Source organism: Nymphalis io, chromosome Z (genome assembly GCF_905147045.1).
Source record: "Nymphalis io chromosome Z, ilAglIoxx1.1, whole genome shotgun sequence".
Lineage (NCBI taxonomy): Eukaryota > Metazoa > Arthropoda > Insecta > Lepidoptera > Nymphalidae > Nymphalis > Nymphalis io.
In genome coordinates this window covers 13506249-13528514 of record NC_065918.1, presented here as the reverse complement: position 1 = coordinate 13528514, position 22266 = coordinate 13506249, and the positions used below count along the sequence as shown (strand labels likewise).

At 31.9% G+C, this 22266-nt stretch overlaps 2 protein-coding genes across 2 annotated transcripts; one reads left to right on the top strand and one right to left on the bottom strand.

Moving 5' to 3' along the window:
• Window positions 1-5806: 5806 nt before the first annotated feature.
• LOC126780682 (uncharacterized) lies at window positions 5807-8206 on the top strand. Its single transcript, XM_050505313.1, has 3 exons — window positions 5807-5824; window positions 6468-6526; window positions 6931-8206. The coding sequence occupies exons 1-3, from the start codon at window positions 5807-5809 to the stop codon at window positions 8204-8206; spliced, it is 1353 nt and encodes a 450-aa protein (XP_050361270.1).
• A 6011-nt stretch (window positions 8207-14217) lies between these two features.
• LOC126780681 (uncharacterized) lies at window positions 14218-17495 on the bottom strand. The gene is made up of 3 exons (XM_050505312.1): window positions 17478-17495; window positions 16909-16961; window positions 14218-16375 (listed from the first exon to the last, which is right to left on the bottom strand). Exons 1-3 carry the CDS (start codon window positions 17493-17495, stop codon window positions 14218-14220), a joined length of 2229 nt encoding a protein of 742 aa, XP_050361269.1.
• Between the last annotated feature and the right edge of the window lie 4771 nt (window positions 17496-22266).

The following is a 22266-nucleotide window of genomic DNA, read 5'->3' as shown; positions in this document are numbered from 1 at the left end:
GCCGGAAATACATTAGCCTGGAGAGATGTACGTACCTGACCCGGCTTAGGCCCACTCGTGCAACAGCAAAGATGTAACGTTATCTAAAATTCGAGAATAATATCGAGCTGTTGAATTATTTGTATTGACATACAGTATCGTGTTTGAGCAATTTCATGTAATCTTTTTGTAGATTTACCAATTATTAGCTTGCGTGATATATCTTTATCAACCAGACTTGGCGCTTATAAATAAAATATCGTCAGTTGAACGCAACATGCGAGACGTCGTAAACGATTTGCAATGGTTAAAAAAGTAAACGATTTAATAATCTTTATTATTATTTTTATTTATAATCTTACGTTATCAGATTTTTAATTAATATGGCATATTATTTAATACAAGATTATAACAATTTTAGATGATAAAGAAGCGTGAAGTATTTTTTGACGTTGGTTCAGGTTATATAAATTAAATTGTCAGACCTCTGTATTTTATTTGTTTGTAAAGAGTAAATGTCGGTTCGTCGGTAGAGTCTATATTCCAAAACAGTGGTAGCTTTAAAATTAATATCTTGTTTTATTAAATGAGCAATTCTTAATACATGATACTTGGAATGATACTCGGAAACGGATATGAGAATTTGGCTCAAATTTTGTGTCCCTAAAAAAATATTTCACGAACAAATAACTAATTATAAGAGCTGAACGATGTTGGGCCGCCGAAGTATTAATCTACTTAAATAAGTGCTTCTAAATATATTTTTTTAATTAATTAAAGTCAAAGTAAAGTATCCTGTGTATATCCCTACTTGGCGGGTCTCCTTGTTGAGGAGGTTTATATTTAAAAAAATCTTAGTAGCAGCTTTATTTATATAATACAAGCTATTAATAATTATATCATTTTTTTAATGACAGGTAAATGTATAGAATCTAATACTGGCTTTAAAATCGACTTCTAATTTGATTTGCAGTTATGACTACATAAGTATATAGATATTTGTTATCGTCTAGATTTTCTTGTTCTTCAATACGGCAAGAAATATCCGATCGTGTCGATCGAAATAATGACTGTGCAAGGTGTTAACATTTCCACAGATAATATAATCCAATGTAACACGCGGGCGAAGCCGCGAGCGAAATCTTTCTTATAAAGTAACAGTCTTGTACAATAAGTCGTATAATCATCAAATTATTATAATCATATTATATAGATTCGCAGTTTAAGAATTAATTGAAGAATTTAAACCAATTAACAGCCAATAATCAATTTTACTCTTGCGAATAACTAAATGGAAATTTGTTTTATCGTTCGGTTTTCTACTATATAATATATATGTATTTTTCAGAATGTGTTTATGACGTTTATGAGAGATTTATATATAAATGTACAATCGAAAGCGACGCATTCGCATCAGAGTCACATTTCCTGCAGTGAAGAGTCATTATAGAGTAGAGACTTACATAAGTCATGATGAACCAGAGACAGGTTAAATACAAACGATTATTACATTAGCAAATTTATATCTTTGCATATTTTATCGATTCGTGCTTTTCTTTTATTTTATACAAGCTGTGTTTCGCGGTCCGCGATATTATTATCACGAAGCTATCAGACATCGTCGATTATATATTAATGCTTTCTACATATTTAATTAGGCCATCCAGGACAGACCCATCACCTATGACCAAACTCACATTTAACACTGGAGTATTCTCAGATAAATATACATTATATATTTTATAAAAACTGATATATTCTCATAGACAGTTACTACGTTAATTAATTAATTAAATAGCTCAATTACATACTTCTAATATATAAAAATATTAATAGCTTGCCATAATGAATTTCTTTTTGTTGACTTGTTGGATGTTTACTGTTATTTTTCTGTTCTTTATGGTCATAATATGATTTTTTTCAACATATAACCTCCTTTAATTAATTTACTATCTCATCCAAAATTCAAATCAAATTAAATCATTTAAATCTGATAAATTTATGATACGGATAGAGTGTATTATTATTTTTTAAAGTAGGTAGGTACATATGTATTAGGCGTTTGTGATCTTGAATCACTACTGCTTGCAGTATTTTAGTTAATTGACTATCATTTGGCAGTTGTTACGGGTTGAGTAAAGTTATTACGTAGTCATTAAATTTGATTTAACAATTTAATATCGTGAAATATAATATCATTCTCGTCTATATTCTCGTCAAATGGAAAATTTATTGCTAGAGCAGACCAATCGTTTTCAAATCTTGCACTGTAAATAATATGTTAAAATAGCGAATACGCCGAATACATAATGTATAATTCGTCTATTATAATAGACATGTAATTATGAGAATTCGGATTTATAAGAATTTGATGAACTCGTTATGTAAAATTCCTACTTCCGCAAGTTAACTATGTAGGACATCAGACAAATAAAAATAAGCTGAAAGTAGTGAATAGGTAATTATTATATAAAATCTAGAATAATTATTGCTTGATGCAATTATAATTTTACTAGATCCCGCCCGCGTATGGATTGCGGCTCCACATCACTATTTAAAAAAATGCTCTTACTTTGTACATAATATATAATATGTTTTATTTAATTATGATTCATAAAATCTATGATTTTCATTTCTTTTATTAAAAACCAAGGTGTCGGTTGCTTGCTATATTCAAAAAACAATTCGTTCTACTTACGGATAGAAGTGTTCTCTAAAAGTTGTAATTTAAAAGCCCTATGGAAAACATTTCGTTGGTTTCGAAGAAAACGAAAACTTTGTTCATTACGTTACAACATATAAGATCGACTTAACAACGATCCCTTACTGATTTACAATAACGATTCGTTAAATATAAGAACCGAACATTAGGGAAAAGATATGAATAAATATATAATTCGAGTGAAAGTACAAATAGGATTTTATTCTCTTTTGTAAGAGGGGCGAACCAGCAGGAGGGTCACCTTATGGAAAGTGATTTTAACCACCCATGGATACCTGCAACACCGGAGGGCTTGCAGATGCGTTGCCGGCCTTTAAAGAATGAGTGCGCTCTTTTCTTGAAGGTTTCTAAGAAATTAAAAATAGATTCATAATTGTAAGAATAAGCTGAGTCTTAACTGAAGCCAAGACAAGTGTCAAGATGACTCGAGGTTACCATTCTATATAGTATTTTATAACAAATCAAGTTCTGAAAATAATTTTCCAAGATGTGACACATTTTAGATGACCATGTACTTTAAATAATATTTAATATTTCTTTATTTTTATGATGCTGAAGTGAACAAATGGCGTTAATATTCAAATCAAATTATATTTATAAAAATATACTTTTATAAGTACTTATGAATTACTTACTTACACCACCATATACACTTATACCACTGGTTCAGAATGTGGATTCTACCGAGAAGAACCGGTAAGAAACAAAGTGGTTACTAGAGATCCAGCATTATTAACAGCTTATTCGTCTCTTACTTAAAATAAATCTTTTTTCGCAGTTGAAAGATTTGGACTTTGGAGTAATAGTACAAAAACTTTTCCAAGGCATTTAATTTTTATTTTTATTTTTTATTTTTTATTATTTTTTATTATATCTGGGAAACAAACAGTACACGCCACATACACTACATAACAAATTAACTCGATCACACACCAATCAAGTTTCCACTCAAAACTAATTCATGTATGACAGTAAACAAGCAATTCTGTAAATTACAAATAATAATTATTAAGATTCAGACAGTTAACAACATCAAAACAATATTATATAATAAAAATTAAATAGATAAAATAAAAACATTGACTAAGTTAACAAATGCACACAAACTCATTTTTTAAATGTATTGAGCGTACAAGAAAACATGTCCAAGGCAATAAACTTTCTATTGTAGCTCTTACAAGAGCGATATATAAATTCATTTTAAGCATAATATATAATAAATAGCATGTCTCTACAATAATATTTATAGTGCTCTACAAATCATGACTGCGTGGATTGGTGGGAAAAATGCTAGCAGCTTTTCTCCTTTGATTCGCAATTCCTATTCTTTCGACGAAAAATGAACAAAGGGATGCATTAGAAATTATGTTTTTTACATAATTATTAGTGATCTATTGCGTTTTTCATGAAATACACCTATACAAAAAAACTTATTATTCAAACCTTATCCAATTACTACATTTGAGCCAATTCGCTAACGATTATCAAAAACGGCTTTACAGCGGTTTAATAAAATAAATATATAAAAGAATTGCACATAAAATATTATTATATAATAATTAGTAAAAGTAATAAATCACACCGGCTCTTATCATCATGTGTTTACTCACAAAATATCTCTAAAACTACAGATACAAATTGAAATATTAATTTCACAATTTTTTTTAAATAAATTTAACTGAAGATAACGTAAGTTTCTTATTCAAATTTTATTAACATAGTTAAATACAATTCAGTAAATATGCTATCTGAAACATTTCTGTAGATATTTTGGAGATCTGTGAATCTTATTAAGGAAATTTTCGCGTAAATTGTTATGGTTATGCTTTCGCAGTATACGCTTCGAAAGTGCCCGGACCATCAATTTTCTATTCGACTACGTTGACATAATAAGCTATAATTATATCTCAAAAGAATACACGACATACATGCATGTTTTATAGTCTATGTCTGTCCTGAAACGGTAATGTATCATTAAGTGAAAGTTCCATATTAATCGGATTAGTAATATTATTAAGAGTATCGCTTATTATCGCTACCTCAAAATCATACCGTCGTACCGTTCAAAATCGTAATGATATCGTTATACGATATTTAAGCATAACACTTGCTTATTGTGGAAAAATTGGGTACAAAGAAATACCTCTATAGAAGCCAGCCCCTAAGAGTCAAAGAAAAGAGGAAAATTGGGGGGTTTTGGTAATATTGTTCTCATTTTTTATGCATGTCCATTCAATCAGTCAGACTTGGATATTTCTATTTTTATGTCATTGCATATCAGAAATATATAACACAATTTTCTGTTACTTTTATTAATTGATATCAATCCTATTTTTGATCTCTAACGCGAGTCAGTAAGTAGTTTTATAGCAATCAAGGACTTTGTACATACAATAATATTTTAGTGTTTTTAGTATTAATGCTGTGAATTTTACTGTTATTTTAATTCATATTGTACTAGGACTAACGTTTTAAAAAATGTGTAAACAAAATGCTTTTCTGTCTCATTACTCGTACGATATATTTCTTATATATATTATGGCAAATTAAAAACTATTATTTAACATTACAGTAATTTTCATATTCCACAAAAAAAATATTTTTATTTTAACACTATAAAATACTTTTGAAAATACATAAAATTATATAATCCATTACATTCATTTTAATATCAACTACAAAATATATAATGATCGTAATATTTTAAAACCGAGTGCATATTAATTGTACTGAACATCCAAAAGACTGATTTGATTAAGACTGAATTATTTATTTAAAGTAAAAGTTTTATATTCATCTTGTAACGTAAACTTTTGAAAGACCTATGACCGTTATTACAAATTTAAAATAATTAAGATAAAGTATAAACTTTCATTATGAAAATTACAACGATATTCAATGACCGGCTTGGAGAATCGAATATATCTGTCAAGTATTATATATGTATGTACTATGTAGCGTAATGTACACAAAGTCGTTTTACATTTTCGTTGTATTTTGCGTTCGAAGTAGGGGTGCACATTCACTGTCATATAAAAGGCTAGTGTCGTTGTTAGTGCTACAAAAGTTCAACCAGCGGTGCAGTGGAAGGAGTTTCCATACATCATGGCTTACCGATTTGCCGTGAGTAACACTATTGAAATAGCGACAACGATCCTTTAATCGTTGTGATATATCATTTAGTAAATAATTCATATAAAATCAGTTTTATACATTAAATTTTATTTGCCATGATTGATATTATTTAAGTAGCCCTTTTATCACTGTGATATATACAAAATTAGTAGTTAATGTATATATATATATAAATATATATATATATATATATATATTTATATATAAATATATATATATATATATATATATATATATATATATATATATATTAAAAGTAAGATAAATTAATTGTGAAATGAAGTATCGTATACGATAATTCATTTGATGATCTTAATTCGAATTATATTTCGGTTACGGTTATCACAATTATTTTTTTTCTAAATTGTTTTTTTTTCTTGTTAAGAGGTAAATAAAAACTAGCTGAAAAAATAGTTTTAAAAAACGGCCATTATGTTTATCGAACCCTTTAAAGTATTAAAACAAATCGCGTGTCCACAAAGATCCTCAGATTGCGTAATGCGGAATACGCATGACGTAGACACTCATCTAGCGCAACTTGTATCGACCGCTTTCGATTTCATCTACCGAGCTTACAAGTTTAAGGATGTAGTTTACGTAATCAATAACTTTAGATTATATTGTATTTCAGCTGAGCTGTGTACTACTGGCTAGCGTTGGCATCTGCACCGCGACTTTTGGACATGAACAGTTAGTATTTTCATGTTCCTATGCAATATATATCCCATACACAGTTGTATCTTGTTGTGCCATCGTCTCATTTGTACATTGCGGTCTTACAGTTATCCGTTTATTTATCAATTAGATATGCTACTTTACTAGATGAAACCGCAAATACAACCGTAGATGGAATAATTCGGTTGAAATTTCTATAAATCGTTTCTCATGAGTCATTTATTGTGATTAATTGTGAAAAGCCATTGTATACCCTAACAGTTTTCACTGGCGTCTGACCTTGCTTTGCGACCTATTGTGATTGCGGTTTCTCATACTTTTATATAGACTAACGTGACTATTATAAGATTTTTGCGATGACAATGAAGAAACGATGTAGGAACAGTTCCTCGTTATTTATGTGATGGTTTTTGTTTTAGTGTACACATTCGAGTCCATATACCTGAGGAGCATCATTCTTCAAAAGAAGTGATAGTGCACGAGCATCATGATGACCACGGACATGGTGGCGGTGGCGGCGGAGGTGGTGGTGGAGGATACGGCGGCCACGGAGGAAGTTTTGCAGATCATTTACACGGAGGATTCGCTGACCATCTAAAAGGAGGCCATGGAGGTGGTGGCGGAGGCGGCGGCGGCGGTGGCTATGGAGGTGGACATGGCGGAGGTTTCGGCGGTGGAGGCCACGATTTCGGAGGTGACGCTGGATTTGGCGGTGGCCACGATTTAGGTGGCGGTCATGGAGGATATTCTGGAGGAGGATTTGGAGGAGGCCATGATATAGGCGGTGGCCATGGAGGTGGTGGCGGTCATGGCATTGACATAGGAGGAGGCGGTCATGGAGGTCACGACTTAGAAGGTGGTCATGGGGGTGATATCGGCGGAGGTTATGACTTAGGTGGAGGCCATGGAGGTGGTTATGACTTGGGCGGTGGTGATGCTGGATTTGGAGATGGCGGTGATTACGGAGGTGGATTTGGCGGTGGCCATGGAGGTGGATTTGGCGGTGGTCATGGGGGTGGATTTGGCGGTGGTCATGGGGGTGGATTTGGCGGCGGCAGCCACGGTGGTGGTCACGGAGGTGGCTATGGAGGTGGCCATGGAGGTGACTTTGGCAGCGGACACGGAGGTGCAATTGGAGGTGGTCATGGAGGTGACCACGGTGGTAGCTTCGGTGGAGGCCATGGCTCAAGCAGTGGATTTAATGGAGGATTTGGTGGATATGGAGGTGGACATGATGACCATGGCAGCAGTGGATCAGGTGGACATGATAGTTATAGTTCTGGATTTACTGGTCTTATTAGCCATGGAGGTGGAAGTGGATTTGGAGGAAGCGGAGGTCATGGTGGAGCCCATGGAGGGAGCCATGGGGGAGGCCATGGAGGTGGACATGATAGTTATTCCATCGTAAGCCTTGATTCATATGGCAGTGGTGGACACGGCGGAGACAGTTACAGTGTAGGAGGCGGTCATGGTCACGGCTCTGGAGGCTTCGGTGGAGGACATGGAGGCGGCTATAGTGGTGGGTTCGGAGGCTCCGGCGGTCATGGTGGTCACGGAGGTTTTAGTTTATCTGACTTAGGAGGCCATGGAAGCCACGGCAGTCATAGCGGCAGTGGCCTCGGTAGCTTTGGAGATAGTTACTCGAACGCGATAGGCTCAGGTCATGGGGGCGGCCCTTATCACAAAAGAAAGTAATATTTAAAAACAAAGTAAATATTGTTATAATGCCAACTAAGTCATAGTATTCGCTGGCGCGGTGAGACCCATAACATAAGTATAAGTACAAGTTTTGTAAATAAGTTTTCTAGTTTTAAGTTATTGTTATACAATTATGATTTATGAAATAATATAATTATTTTTTTTATTTCTTATTATTTGTTTTAATCGCCCACAACAGAAGTAATTACATTTATGATTATTACATTATTAAAACTGTAGAAATCAGATCACTACATCAAAGTTTGCAATTGTCTTGCTTACATAAAATATTGGAAGAATCATAAAATATATACACCACACCACACTTTTTTTCCAAACGCCTCAGTGCAAGTGTGATTCGTTTTCAAAAATCGAACTAATTTAAAGTTTAAATGTCTTTGATCGCCAATTGATACCAATTTCTCCTTTACTATTGTTTATTTTTAATATTTTGAATTTAGTTTGTTTTGATATATATCATGTTGAATAGTTAATTAAACAATATTATTTACAAGATATAATATATAAAAAATACAATTAAGAAATAAAAAGATGTAAATAATAAGATATTTTATTTCGATTGGCTAGGCTAAAGTAGTTGTGATTTTACACACATATATACAAGCACACAAGTTTATAAGTGTCTCAACTTGAGGAGAGGATTTTTGCTTAAACGCTATAAAGTTATAAACAAGTTAGTCAGCTGTAAAAAACACATCACGTTCCTATATGAGTCATTTTAACTTAACATATCACACTTTGCTTTCACTATCTCAATACTAAGATTTAAAAAAAAAACCGCTAAAGTGGATGCAACTGCTGGCTTAAAAGATAAAGTGTTAACAAGTTTTATTATATTTATTTTATAGTAAACTTGTCCGTTATTCTCTCAGCGCTGCACTTAGTGATTTTGGATTATATGCAGCTTACCCACCTACATACATTTTCATTTTTCATATATGTACCTATCAAACTGCACAAGAGCAGTTTTTTTTATAATTACCGGGAAGGCAAATGACTCTACTCCACCTGATGTTAAGTGGAAGTGGAGTCCAAGCGCAACGACAGCCAGTTGAATGTTCCAGAAGTATTACTTATGCCGAAACTTCGGCTACAGCGTCAAATATAAAAACTAAAAATAAACTAGATACAAGAAAAGTTAAGGTTATTCTGCGAATACATGCATTTTCGATATGACTTCCCGAGCAGAAACTACTGTGATACAAGATAGGAAATTTAATTTTTGTGGCCTAAAAAACCTATTTTATTTTTAATTACATACTTTTTTAACTATGTCATTAATTTTATTACATATAATATTGTCCCTTACACACAATAAAGTAATTTTAAATAAATAAATGTAGAATAATTTTTTGTATGTTTTTACTTAAGTGAATAGAATTACTACTGCTACTATTTAACAAGAATGAAGAAATCAGAAATATCTTAATATTAAATAATATAAAAGTATACAATTCTAAATTATCAATTTTCAAAAGACAAAGACATTCGGTCAGACGCGATTTAACATCGTATCTTATTACATCAACATTCTTTAAATAATGTTTATCGTAAAAGATTATGAATTCGCAGTGAAATGTATATAATAGGGCTTATGTAATAGTTACATCGTAAAGATAATAACGGAAGCGAAATGGCTCGGTCATCATAATTCCGCTCGGAAGAGCAATTAACATGTTTCTGCTATAGAGTAAATTGTGTGCATGAAGTGAGAAATTACCGTACATTCTTACAGTTGTAATTAATTATTCTTCAACTTTTTAATTTTTTTTTGTGTTCTTAAAAAGAGATAGCCCGGTGTGCTATAAGCTCTAGGCTATGAAAGTCGCGGTTTGTGATCCTGGTTAGTACTGAGTTTCATTTCATTTTATTTTTTATTTTATTAGAACCACCAACAGAATTATATGTGTTGTTATGCACAATGATGTTAATATAAGATTCTAAATACCCAACTAAATAATTGCATGATTAAAGAATATGACTTAAATATTGAAATTCAAATTGAAAGAAAGAACTAAAATAAAAGTAATGTTACGTAATACGTTTAAGTTATTTTATAAAAAAGAAAATACTTCTTCGAAGTTAAATAACTTCGTGTTCGATGATGATGAAGAAAAACATTATGAGGATACCAGGAGACAAATGCTACTAACAAATTGTCACTTGAACGCAATCGAATCAGAACGTTATCGTTGCCTTTTTTTTTGTCCTATTCTTGAATTGAATTGTCTAATAGTGGAACTATTAAATTTTTAATTTTGGTTTTGATATTACGGTATATGGTAGGATCATATCGTTTTTTTCCGATCCGAATAGGTATAGAATAGTCAAAGTTGGGGTGAAATTAAATATGGAACGTATCGTAATATTATATTATTAGAAATAAATTATTAGAATTGTTATTTCAAATGTCAAAAACCATATCATATACAAATATGTGATCTCAGAAAAAGCTTTTACGGGGTTGATTTGTGTAATGCAAAGATTGTCTTACAATGTTACTTTAATAAAACACTACTGTTGAGTCAAAAACTTATATAATGCTCGATATAGTTCACTATCGAGTCAAAAAATCATATAAGGCCTTACTGTAAATATAATCTCCGTTTAATGAGTGATAAGTTAAACAATGCGATTTCTTCCTCTTTTGAATGTAAAATCAAAAACGAGAGAAAGAGAATAATAAATCTTTAACTAAATAGTCGCTAATCAACATTTAGTAACAATGCTTAAAAATAACCAAACATCATTAATTGTTTTTTCAACTTGTTAAAACACATAAAGAGAGTAGAAGTCACGTTATTTATTTTTACCGATTTTTTTGATGGAAAAAATAGTTTTGGCGTTATAATTAAAAAAACATTCATTTAAGTATTTGACAATATTCGAATCTATATATTTACAATAATAATCGTTAACTTAGCGAAACACAGTCATAACATCTTGTATAAAATAAAAACATGAAAGTATATACGAATTATAGATCATAAACTACGATGTAAAATGATTGCCATTTGACCTTTGTATACTGTGGGAGAGTGCGCTGATGCAGTATTTTCTACTACTTGAGAATTTTATTATCAAGGTGATAAAGCGTGTGAGAAATACTCTATGACAATTGAAATAATTATAATCACTATATTCAAAAGTATTACGCGGTTTTCATGATTAAAATGTTTATTGCTATGTAAAAAGGACTTTAAGTAACTGAAGTCTCCGCTCAGCTCGGCTGTGAATCAGCTCCGCAGCATTCGTGGTTAGAAAAGTTAGATAACTAATTAACATCGACACTGCTTAATTAGTATAGTTTAGTTACTTTCAGTATTATGCCTGATTGCATATTACTTTGGAATACCACCTCGTTGGGCTAGTAAGCTCATAAAGCCAATGACCCCGAGGTCCGAGATAAAATCCAGAGTGGGGCAATATTATACATATATATTCTTTATTTAAAAAGAATTGTCAAATAAGATGTATTACATAAGAAATTGAACTCACGCGGTCTGTGCTTAAGTTCGTCGGTTACACAATCACCCTTCACTTCCGAACGTTCCGATTCCCATGAATCATGATAGAAAGCTCGTACAAGGAAGGTTTCCTTCCCGTCTAATTTCTTCGAAGTAATTTAAAAATACTTCATGGATATCAGACTGGTCTCGACGTCGAACGAGTATTAGCAAAGAATACGTTCATGTGTTCATGGCTGTGGTTAAATGTATATCATCATTAGATGTGGGTAAATTGGTCATAACTAAATAATCAATTAAAAAGATCCATTGGATTCTTATCACAGATGTATAATTTTTAAAAACATAACTTTCTCATCTACTGACATATTTAGGGCTCTTTTTTATTATAGTGATTATCAGTTTATATTTTGTATAGGTTCATTATATACATTATTATCAATTCTGGTGAACTATTATAATAATGGATATGGAACAGATTTTTTATACTTACAATATATTTTATTTTGGAAATTTTAAGGAAATTTAATTAAGAAAATTTCTTCTTAGGCTTGAAACACACCGGATTTAGAAACTGATATTATTATAGAACTTATATTATTATATTTATGTTTCAAATAGGATATTGTAATAAGCGAGTACTTGTTGTACTATGGTATAATAATCTCGCACCGAGTAATTTCTCTGTCCTTAATACCTTAACGAGAATGTCATTGCTCTCATACATATACAATTTTTAGAATGTAAAAACTACTTTTGATGTAAAACCCAATTATTAAGAAAACAATTTTAAAGTATTCATATAACTAATAATATGTTGTGTAAAATATATAACTCGAAGAATTTTCAATCCGTTCATTAACCTCAAAAAATAAAGAAATGTAGAATATTTGGCTTGTAGATCACGTTTGTTACTAAATAAGTTATCAATCACTACTATGTTTTAAAAAATGTAGTATTTACATTATCAAATAGCAATTCAATTCAATTCAATGAAATAAATATAACGAGGAGCTAGTATCTATACAAAGAGCTTATTATACATTAATAATATACAGAAGCTCAAATCCTGGAAAGGGTGAAAAATATTTTTTAATTATTCCTATTTGACATATAACTTAGTAAAATAAAACATTAAACATTTTGTCAACGGTAAGAGACAGCGCCTTACAAAATTGTAAGGCAAAGATGTTTCATATGAATTTAGAAAAAAAATGTAAAGGCGTTGTTTTTTTGTTAGGCGTCTTGCTGTTGACAAAATACATAATATACAATTAAACATAAATAACATAGTAAAATATGCTCTTTTAAAAAAATAATTTATGTAAGAAATTTCAATTTGGTGTTAATTCTTATGTGAGACACAGAGTTAGCAAGCGTATTCGATATAATCAGATTTTCATTTAAAAGTATAGACATCCGTTTGATTTATTAGATAGGCGAAAGAGTAGTCAAGACCGTTGTTTATTTTTTATATACAATTGATAAGTGGACTGACATACTATTGGTTGTCAACACTGCCCATAAACATTGGCACTGTGTAAAATGTTAACCATTACGTACAACGCCAATGTGTCACCAACCTTGGGTAAGACTACCCTTAACCTTAACTAAGATGTTACATCCCATGTGCCTTATGTGCTTAGTTACACTGCCTCCCTATCCCTCCGAACCGGATCCTTACCGGAACTTGACAATACAAAGTACTGCCCCGTATATATCGGTCATTCCTTATAACTCCGGTCTTAGCGTCTGTAAGGTTAGTCTAATACTATAGATAATTCAGAAGTGTTTTGTATACATTTATTTGAAACGAAAAGTAGCTTTCTTGGTAACGGTAAGGGCGGAAGTATAGTTAAGAAATCCTGTAGAAAAGGACTTGTACTATGTATTATAACAATTTGTTCAATTATAACCATTCATTCTCATAGTATCTTGTGCGGTGAAATACCTGAAATAATTATACTTTATATATTAAATATATACAATTAACAATAAACGCTTAAAGACTTAATTAAAGTTATAAATAATATTTTTTAATTATTTTTGTTCAAAGACTGTTTTTGGCTTAAACTTTATATATTTGAATAGCTGATCAGTCGACATTGTATTGTAATAAATAAAATATTGTATTATAAAAATTGTTATTGGTTTATATGCATTTGAGTATTACAGTATTAAAACTGTATCAAATAAAATTGACTTAAAAGCCTGCTAAAATTACCGACACTTGTAAAGAAATAATTTTGAGTTCTGCGACATGAAGAAAATGAAAATATTTTTTCGATATTTTTTTCTTTATTTTAATTCTTATATAATATCTAAGAATTTGATTAAAATGCAAAAAAAATTATTTACTCAATCTATTTACATTTTTAAAACCGACATATTTTTAAAAATAAATTAAGATACCACAGTGGTTTATTCTGTTATATCACCGCAGCGCCCATTCTTGATGAACACAGAGTTCTGATATCACGGCCAAAAACCAACTTTTACCACTAAAAGTTTACAAATAATTTAAATTTTATCACCATATTTAAGTTTTCCTCTTACGGTCGCAGCCTCTTCATCCTGTGATCGAGCCGACTCTTGGCTTTGTATCGCTCTTGTTCTGTAATCTCTCGCTGGAGCCTGAATATCTTTTATCATAAAACGATTCCTAGGTTCCAAGAGGACTTTGCTATAATTCGGTTGACGAGACGCCTCTTTATTCCTATTACTCGATTTTATCTCAGGTATGTATTTGGGAGATTCGGTGTGGGGATTTTCTGTACTTTGAAAACTGTAAATATTTGAACTAGGTATGACAGAGGTCGCTAAAGATGTAAACTCTGTCGTTGAAGGAGTCGGCGCTTCAGCGTATTGAAAATTATCATTGGAAGCTTCAGGCACAGATATTTGTTCACTTTGAAGAGCCTTCGCAGCCATCATAGAGTAATACTGGTGGGCTGAAGAAGAGTCTTTTATCGTGTACGCTCCCGTTGTCACTGATTCACTATTTTGTGATTGATCAAATTGATCGACATTTTCTAAAGCTGTTGGGCCATCGCTGTCAAAGTCGCCTGCAAAACTTTCATCTTCCAAATGATCAACGTATGTTATATGATCTTGGTTGCCAAATCTAATGTTTTGGGTTGATATTGACTTTTTATTTCCCTTCCCTTTACTTTGATTCGAAAAGCCAACGTCATTTTTATCTTCAGAAGCATAAACATTTGATGAGGAAGCATACGTGTCGTATTCAAAGTTATTTGCATATGTATCTTTGAAATTAGCGAACGGGTCTCTAATTTTTGATAAGCTTGAAGGTGCAGAAGCTGATCCCAAAAATCTTTTAGGTTTATATTCGTGTACTACGGTCGATGACACAGAAAATGGAGCTGGAGCACTTGCTTGTTGCAGTCGATAATCATTTGATGATTTTCCATAATATGTGGCTACTGAATTACGAGGCTTTTTATTTTCTTTGTATCCAAAATCGGGAATAGGCCTATAATCTTCAAAGTTTGCCTCACCAGAAACTTCGAACGAAGGTACGGTCAATGAGGGCCTCTGTATTTTATTTGGTCTACTGCTAGGAGAATAAATGCTCTCATAGTAAGAGAAATCATTCGATGTCGGCTTAGCAATCTTTTTGCTTTTTTGAGAATGTTTGATTTTATGTCTTTTTTGTGAACCACTTATTCTCAAGCCATTACTATTATATGAAACTTTAGGTGGCAAACCAAAAGAGTCCTTGTTTAAATCTATATCTGAAGAAATTTCTCCATGATCATGAAATATATGATCATGTGTAACTTCGCGAGGATTATATGCAGCATATTCAAAGTGACCCGTATTTCCTAAGGAACCGACAGATCCTATATTACCAAAAGAGTGGGACGGTATGGCTATTAAAGTTTGAGAATTTTTAAACGGTATTATCCCTTGACCAGCAGAAATTCCAGTTACTCCATTAAAATGATCAACACTAACAACATTACCAATCTTTGGACCATCATTCAGTATGACTTTATGTATATGTTCCTCGCTGTAGGTATGAATATGTTCTGTGTCACCATCCACGATTTTCTCTACTCGTGGAGGCTTTCTTATTTTCCTTATTGTTCCAGAGCCGTCAATGTCTGAATAAAATTGTTCATGAAAAGTCGATACTGGATGTTCGCCCTCTGATGGCGGAGGGGGTTGAGGCTTATTCCGTATAACTACTCGTTTTGGCTTTACCTTTCGTATTACTTTTTTACGAGGTTGTTCGTTAATTTTGATAATCTTTACTCGCTTAGGAGGATGACTAGAAGGATGTCCCGCGCTCGGAGATGAAAAAGATGAGGAAATATATTCAGCTGGCTCAGGAACCGTATCGTAATCTGATTCATCTATACCAGCTGGGGTTGGACCGTAGTATCCACGAGCATGGTACAAAGGTAAGAGCTGCGAAGCTGCTGGTGAGATATTGGGCAGTCGTGGTTGAGTTTCGTCGTAAAGATCCACGGAGTTTATTGGTACAAGATTTGCCATAACTGGCAAAACGTTCGTAGGTACCGCCACTGTGCCCTCGGCACTCGGCATATAGGCCGGAGCATATTGTGAGGACGCAGGGTGGTTCGTTATGTATATTTTCTTATGATGGTGGATATGCTTCACTTTCTGTGGTAGATGTATGCGGATCTTTTTCCTGTAACAAGAGAAAATTAGTGTTGGTATACTATTTGCTAACTATTCTATTTTTTCATCGTAATGAAAATTAAAATCGTATGAAGAAAGTACATCGAAGCAATAGCATTCGCATGCAAGCTAGTTAGTTTTTCTAGCGGTTCCGCCTAGAGTCAATGGCACGCGTGACTCGACGGGCTTTCCCTCTCGTCGTCGCGACATCACTACCCTGTTTGCACATCACACGTACTAGCAAATAAATTCCGCCTTGTAATTACTTTTAACATTTAATACGAAAATGGTTAACTTACACTTTCTAAAGCTATTTATCATAATGCCCCCCATTTATTAGCTGCGTTTGACAATTATCGCCTTGCTGGATTAGGATACCAATAAATTAAAATTAGTCGCTGATGCATAACTTAAATACTTATAACTTTAATAATCGCGTAGCATGAAAAATAAATACATGAAATTTGATGTAACACAATCGTAAAAATTTGTTGTTATATAATTGTACAAAACATATATTATTATAGTATAATTAAAACTTACTTAGGTCCATCTGCCTTTACAGAGATGGAAGCAACAGCTACAAGAAGAGTGAACTGTAAAAAATAGAAAAAATATATTATTTTATTGCCAATTATTTATCATTTTAATTATAATTGTATTTGGGATTAATCATTTAATTACTACAATTTTCAACTACATTCAATTTGTATAAAAATATTCTCTATTAATATATATTAATACATATTTTTACAACATACATATTTTTACAACATAGATTGAAATCAACGTCGTACTGTTTGACAAATTACGAAAAAGAGGTACTTAAACAATTATGCGTTTGCTTGGAGTACATAACTTATTCCACTGTTAATTATTTTATGTGGTTATAATTATTAATTATAATTAATTATTAAAATTATTTATTTGGTTTTTTAAATAAAAAAATATATATATAAAATCCACTAATGAATTGTATAAATCACTAAATAATCAACATGCAATGTGATAAATAACGTCCTAATCCTTCACAATCACAAATAACACTAAAATAGCAACAGTCCTTTGCACTAATCACAATCACGATAGTATCACAAAATCTTGATACCGACCAATTTAAACCAATCCATCGCCGGTTGCTGCTGATCGGCGAGAGCCGAATTTCGTATTCACTTATGTTTGTTAAATTTTTTATTAATTTTTACAATAGACAAAACGGCACAGGACTTCAGGCTAGTATGATAATTGGCCGCGTTGCGCGTGTTTATTTATAACATTCATTTTCACGCCTGAAAGATCATAGCGTAGCTCATGTGTGCGTAAGTTTAGTGCGGGGTAAGTGAGAATTAAGTGACGAAAGCGAGATATTGTATCGATTTTGATGTACATCTAAAGATATCACGCAGAGTTAAATCATCTTTGTTTACATTTTATCATCCAATAAATAGAATATGAGACGAATGAAAGCAGACTTTGTTTGCATTTTTCACAGCTCATTGCGTCATTAGTTTGGGAAATAGTTCTCATATTAAGGTAAAAGAGAAACAATAAACGTATTGACCACATGTTCAGGGTTAATTTTTAGAGTACGCTCTGAATGAATCAAAAATGAAATACAAGTGACTTAGAATATTTAAAAAAGCTTGAATATGTACATATTCGAGGAGTAGGTTCTCTAATATGTAAATATTCAAAGTGACATGTGTAAATGAGCTTTAAGTTAATATAAACGTATAATATAGTATAGTGTTTAATTTAAAATAATCTGTTTTCATTATAAATTATTATTTTCTTATACTTTTCTAATTTTAACTTCTGCAATCAGGCTAGGACGTAGAGATCGAAAGCTCAAAGGCACTTAAACATTTAAGGACCGCATTCCGAAGCGGTTGGACTAAAGTTATATTATTTTTGGCTGGCTGGGGCCGTCTACCGGTGCCATAAATCCGAGTCTGTAAAGCATTATCATATAGTATAATATGGATATAACTAAAATAATTTAATATTAAATTTAAATCTGTTTACTAATATAATATACATTATCTACTATTCTAAAATAGTTACCAGTTACACTGTCGATATATTTCTTTAAATATAAGAAAATAATGTAGAATGAAAAATTAATAGTGAGGTTGTTCCTTATACATTTATAAATCGCATTTCTTTGTGAAGTTAATGACTTAACACACGTTTTGCAATAATTAATTTCTGTGACTATAGCAATTTGTAACGAACCCTAGTAAAAGTAAAACGTGATGTTGAAGTCGTGAAATAGGAATATTAATGCATTTACCGAGGATAAGTCGAAATGAAGGACAGGTGGACCGGTGAATGGACATGGTGGAGAAGTGAATAAAAGAAAGAAAAAAAGAATTTTATAACTTTTACATATGAATAAATTGTTATGATTTGTATGAATATACCCACAACAAATAAAAGTGTATTATTCATGTTTTAATGTTTGAACTAGTTGAATAATGCCAAAAAATAAAGCCTTTATGTCTGATAATCTAATTAAAATAAATCTTATTGTTCCCATGATATGATAGATGATAATCTCAGTATTCCCTCAGAAGTGTCATAAACTGTATTCTGTGACGAACTACTGACGTTGACGTTGTTGGTACGGATCACTTTTGGTAATTCTGCTTTGTGTTAACTGGCTCTCCAAACACATGCCTTGGGGACGCATGCGAGATGCAAATCTGATGTGCGATAATTAAGATCATACTTTTCCCTTCTGAGGCGAGTTATGTTGATGTCGTGCGTACACGAAGCCTTACTGGCAGGTCCAAGTATTTCAAAAACAAACACATGAAGTTATAATATATTAAGGTTTATAAATCTGATTTTTTGTTCAAATCAAGAAATTTACAGTGTTATGGCTTACCCCTGGCAGTAATACATAAAAAAGAAAATGAAATGCAATTACTACGTAGGTAAACAGGAAAAGTAAAGACGAGAAGAATATGTAATTATAAACAAGATTCCGAATGCTCCAATTAGTTTATACATTAGATTCTGTTAAAAAATCGTTTGTAAAAAAAACATATATTTTATTCGAGATCATATATATATATGATACACGTATAATATTATAGATGATAAAACGCGTGGAGTTTGTATTACGTACTCGTACAGTTCGTAGTCCATGATCACCCATATGTTTACTGGGGGGCAATTGCTTATGTGTCGGGGGTTTCCTGGGCACTAAAATTATACATCAACACATAAACTAGGCCTCACGTCTCGCCAGACCAATTAGTGCTAGGAATACATTAGTGAAATGATACTTTTTTCATTTCAATGTAAAAGTATAATACTTAATTCTTTCAAAGATAGATATAAAGAAAACAATAGAACATTTGTAACTTGATTAGTGCTGAGTAAATGAGGTAAATAGTGCATGAAAGTGGTATAAGGTTTAATTGGTACCTTGGCTTACAGCAGACGTGCTTCCGAGCCTCGCAATGCGTTAATCGCTTAGGAAGAATTCAATACTAATTTTTTTCTGATCGGTAAGCTCTTACAGTTATTAAGTACTTATGTACGATTTATATTCCTAATATAAATTATTAATTTAATAACAAAAATGGATTATACTGTATTATTGTTAAATAAATAAAAAAGTCTTTATTTATAATTCAAAAGTATTTGTAAACTAGTTAAATAAATTATATTTTGATTAAATGTTATATATTGAAGTAAATAGTTAAAAAATAGTTACGGTATATGAACTAATAAAGCACATTTCAACAGCCAATTTGTATCTTGGAGAGATAGATTAATATGATAGTGCTGATAAGGTACTCATAAGCGTCGCGTGCGCACCCGATCGCGTACGTCCGCATTAACGCATTACATATTTTTATAGGGTTGTCACAAATAATATATTATTAATCATTAAAATATTTACAATTATGTTATTTCAGAAAAATAATAATAATGATATAGAGATAGTTTAATCATTGAGAATATACTTATTAAATCAATTGACTACTTGTGGTATTAGTTTATTTTATATTTTTATAGAGATAGAGTTGGTAGACGCTCATGCAAATGGACCACCTGATGGTAAGTGGTCACCACTTACCATCAATGGGCCACCAACCTTGGAACTAAGGTGTTATGTCCCTCGTACATGTAGTTACACTGGCTCGCTCACCCTTCAAACCTGAACACAATAGTACAAAGTACTACTGTTTTACGGTAGAATATTTGATGAGAAGGTGGTACCTATCCAGAAGAGCTCGCAAAAAGCTGCCACTTGGTAAAAAAAGTGTTTGAATGGAATTAGTGTGTCATGTGTGTGTGTTCATGTCTTTTCAAATAATGAATTTTTTATTGTTTTGCTTTGAATAAAAAAGTTAAAAATTTTGAAATGTTTGTTTATTTATAAGAAATAGACTTTTTCAAATAGAAATACAATTTGCAACCCTGATCTTGTCTCGATCACATAATCGTAGCAATAAACTGTTTGTTATAGAGGAAACCGACACGCATAGCCCAATAGCTCAAGTTAATGCTCCATTTAATCATAATTTATGAAAATCTATAAACGAATACCAGATTAAATAATTATGATTCTAACGTAATCATACAAAATTATACATATCAACTGATAATCGTTTTACTGAAAACAAAATCGTATAGGTAGACTCTAGTAGATCACAAAATAATAACAACAACATTAAACACAAAAAATATATAATAGTCCACATTACCCTTAGTTTTTCAGAAAACCACTCCCCACGAGAACCGTGGAACGAAAGTGTTGAAGGTTTCACGGCAGCGCATTCGCGCTTCGTGGTGTTCCGCGGTCGGTGTCGTTTTTTGTTGTTGGTTGTCAATGTTGGTGAGTGTAGAGCCGACTTTATACTTAATATCCTCCAAATCGATTTTAGCCACGGCGTCCAATCTCAAGAGAAATTAGCTAACTGCGCAGGACATATTATAGTGCACAAGTGTGTGCGCAAACACTGCTTCGCTTTCATTGTATAAGACTTGCATTCAAGAGTTTTTGACGCATTAGAATATTCTTATTTTTCACCCGTTTTAACCTCTATATATTTTTGTATTGTATAATAATAATACGGTATGTGTTTTCCATGTTTTATTTATTTCATTTCTATACATGATTGATACAAAAACTGTGTAGTTTACTCGTGTACATACACAGAAGAAGAAACAAGACGAAGTCATATCTATATCTATACATATAACAAATCTGTAAGAGATCGTTGTCTGTAGATGGAATATATGAGTAATATATGAGTAAAACTATTACCGCGGGCTTTTATCAACGCAATAGAACACAACACAATGATTGTTAGAATTTTTGTGTTTGTCTGTGCGCTTGTGCAGTAGAAAGTTAGAAACGGCTTAACGGATTTAATTGCGGTTTTCACTAATGTATTGTGGCTAGCTTCACCAAAAATTTAGTATTTGTTTTATTTAAATCGTGTCATAAATAATAAAGTTACGCCAATTTAAAGAATCACTTCGAACATTTATTCGATAAAAATTATATAAAATAACTGTTCAGTTGAATTGGCTGAACCTTTAAATAAATAATAAATAATAGTCTGTAAAATGATGGTGATTGAAAGTTAATAGGAACAAAGCAAAGTTAAAAAATGGACAGCTGCACAGATTTAGTTACTTCCAATGAAAGTTGAACAGATCTACATATATAATCAATCACATTAAATAGAGTCCATCCAGATTATGCTGGTATATGTCGGTTAAGTCACCCATCAAATTTTTTCTAAGATAATTTTAATTAAAAAGCATTATTTGCAAAGTTGTTTTTATAAAATATTAATTCTTATGAAACATATCGAGATAAGACCATAGACAGTTTTAGTACTTCTTATTGTTTTGATATATTATTACAAGAAG

Coding starts and splice junctions, on each gene's coding strand:
- LOC126780682 (XM_050505313.1), top strand. Junction 6,527..6,930: donor GCGACTTTTGGACATGAACA/GTTAGTATTTTC, acceptor TTTTTGTTTTAG/TGTACACATTCGAGTCCATA.
- LOC126780681 (XM_050505312.1), bottom strand. Junction 16,376..16,908: donor GTAAAGGCAGATGGACCTAA/GTAAGTTTTAAT, acceptor CTCTTGTTACAG/GAAAAAGATCCGCATACATC.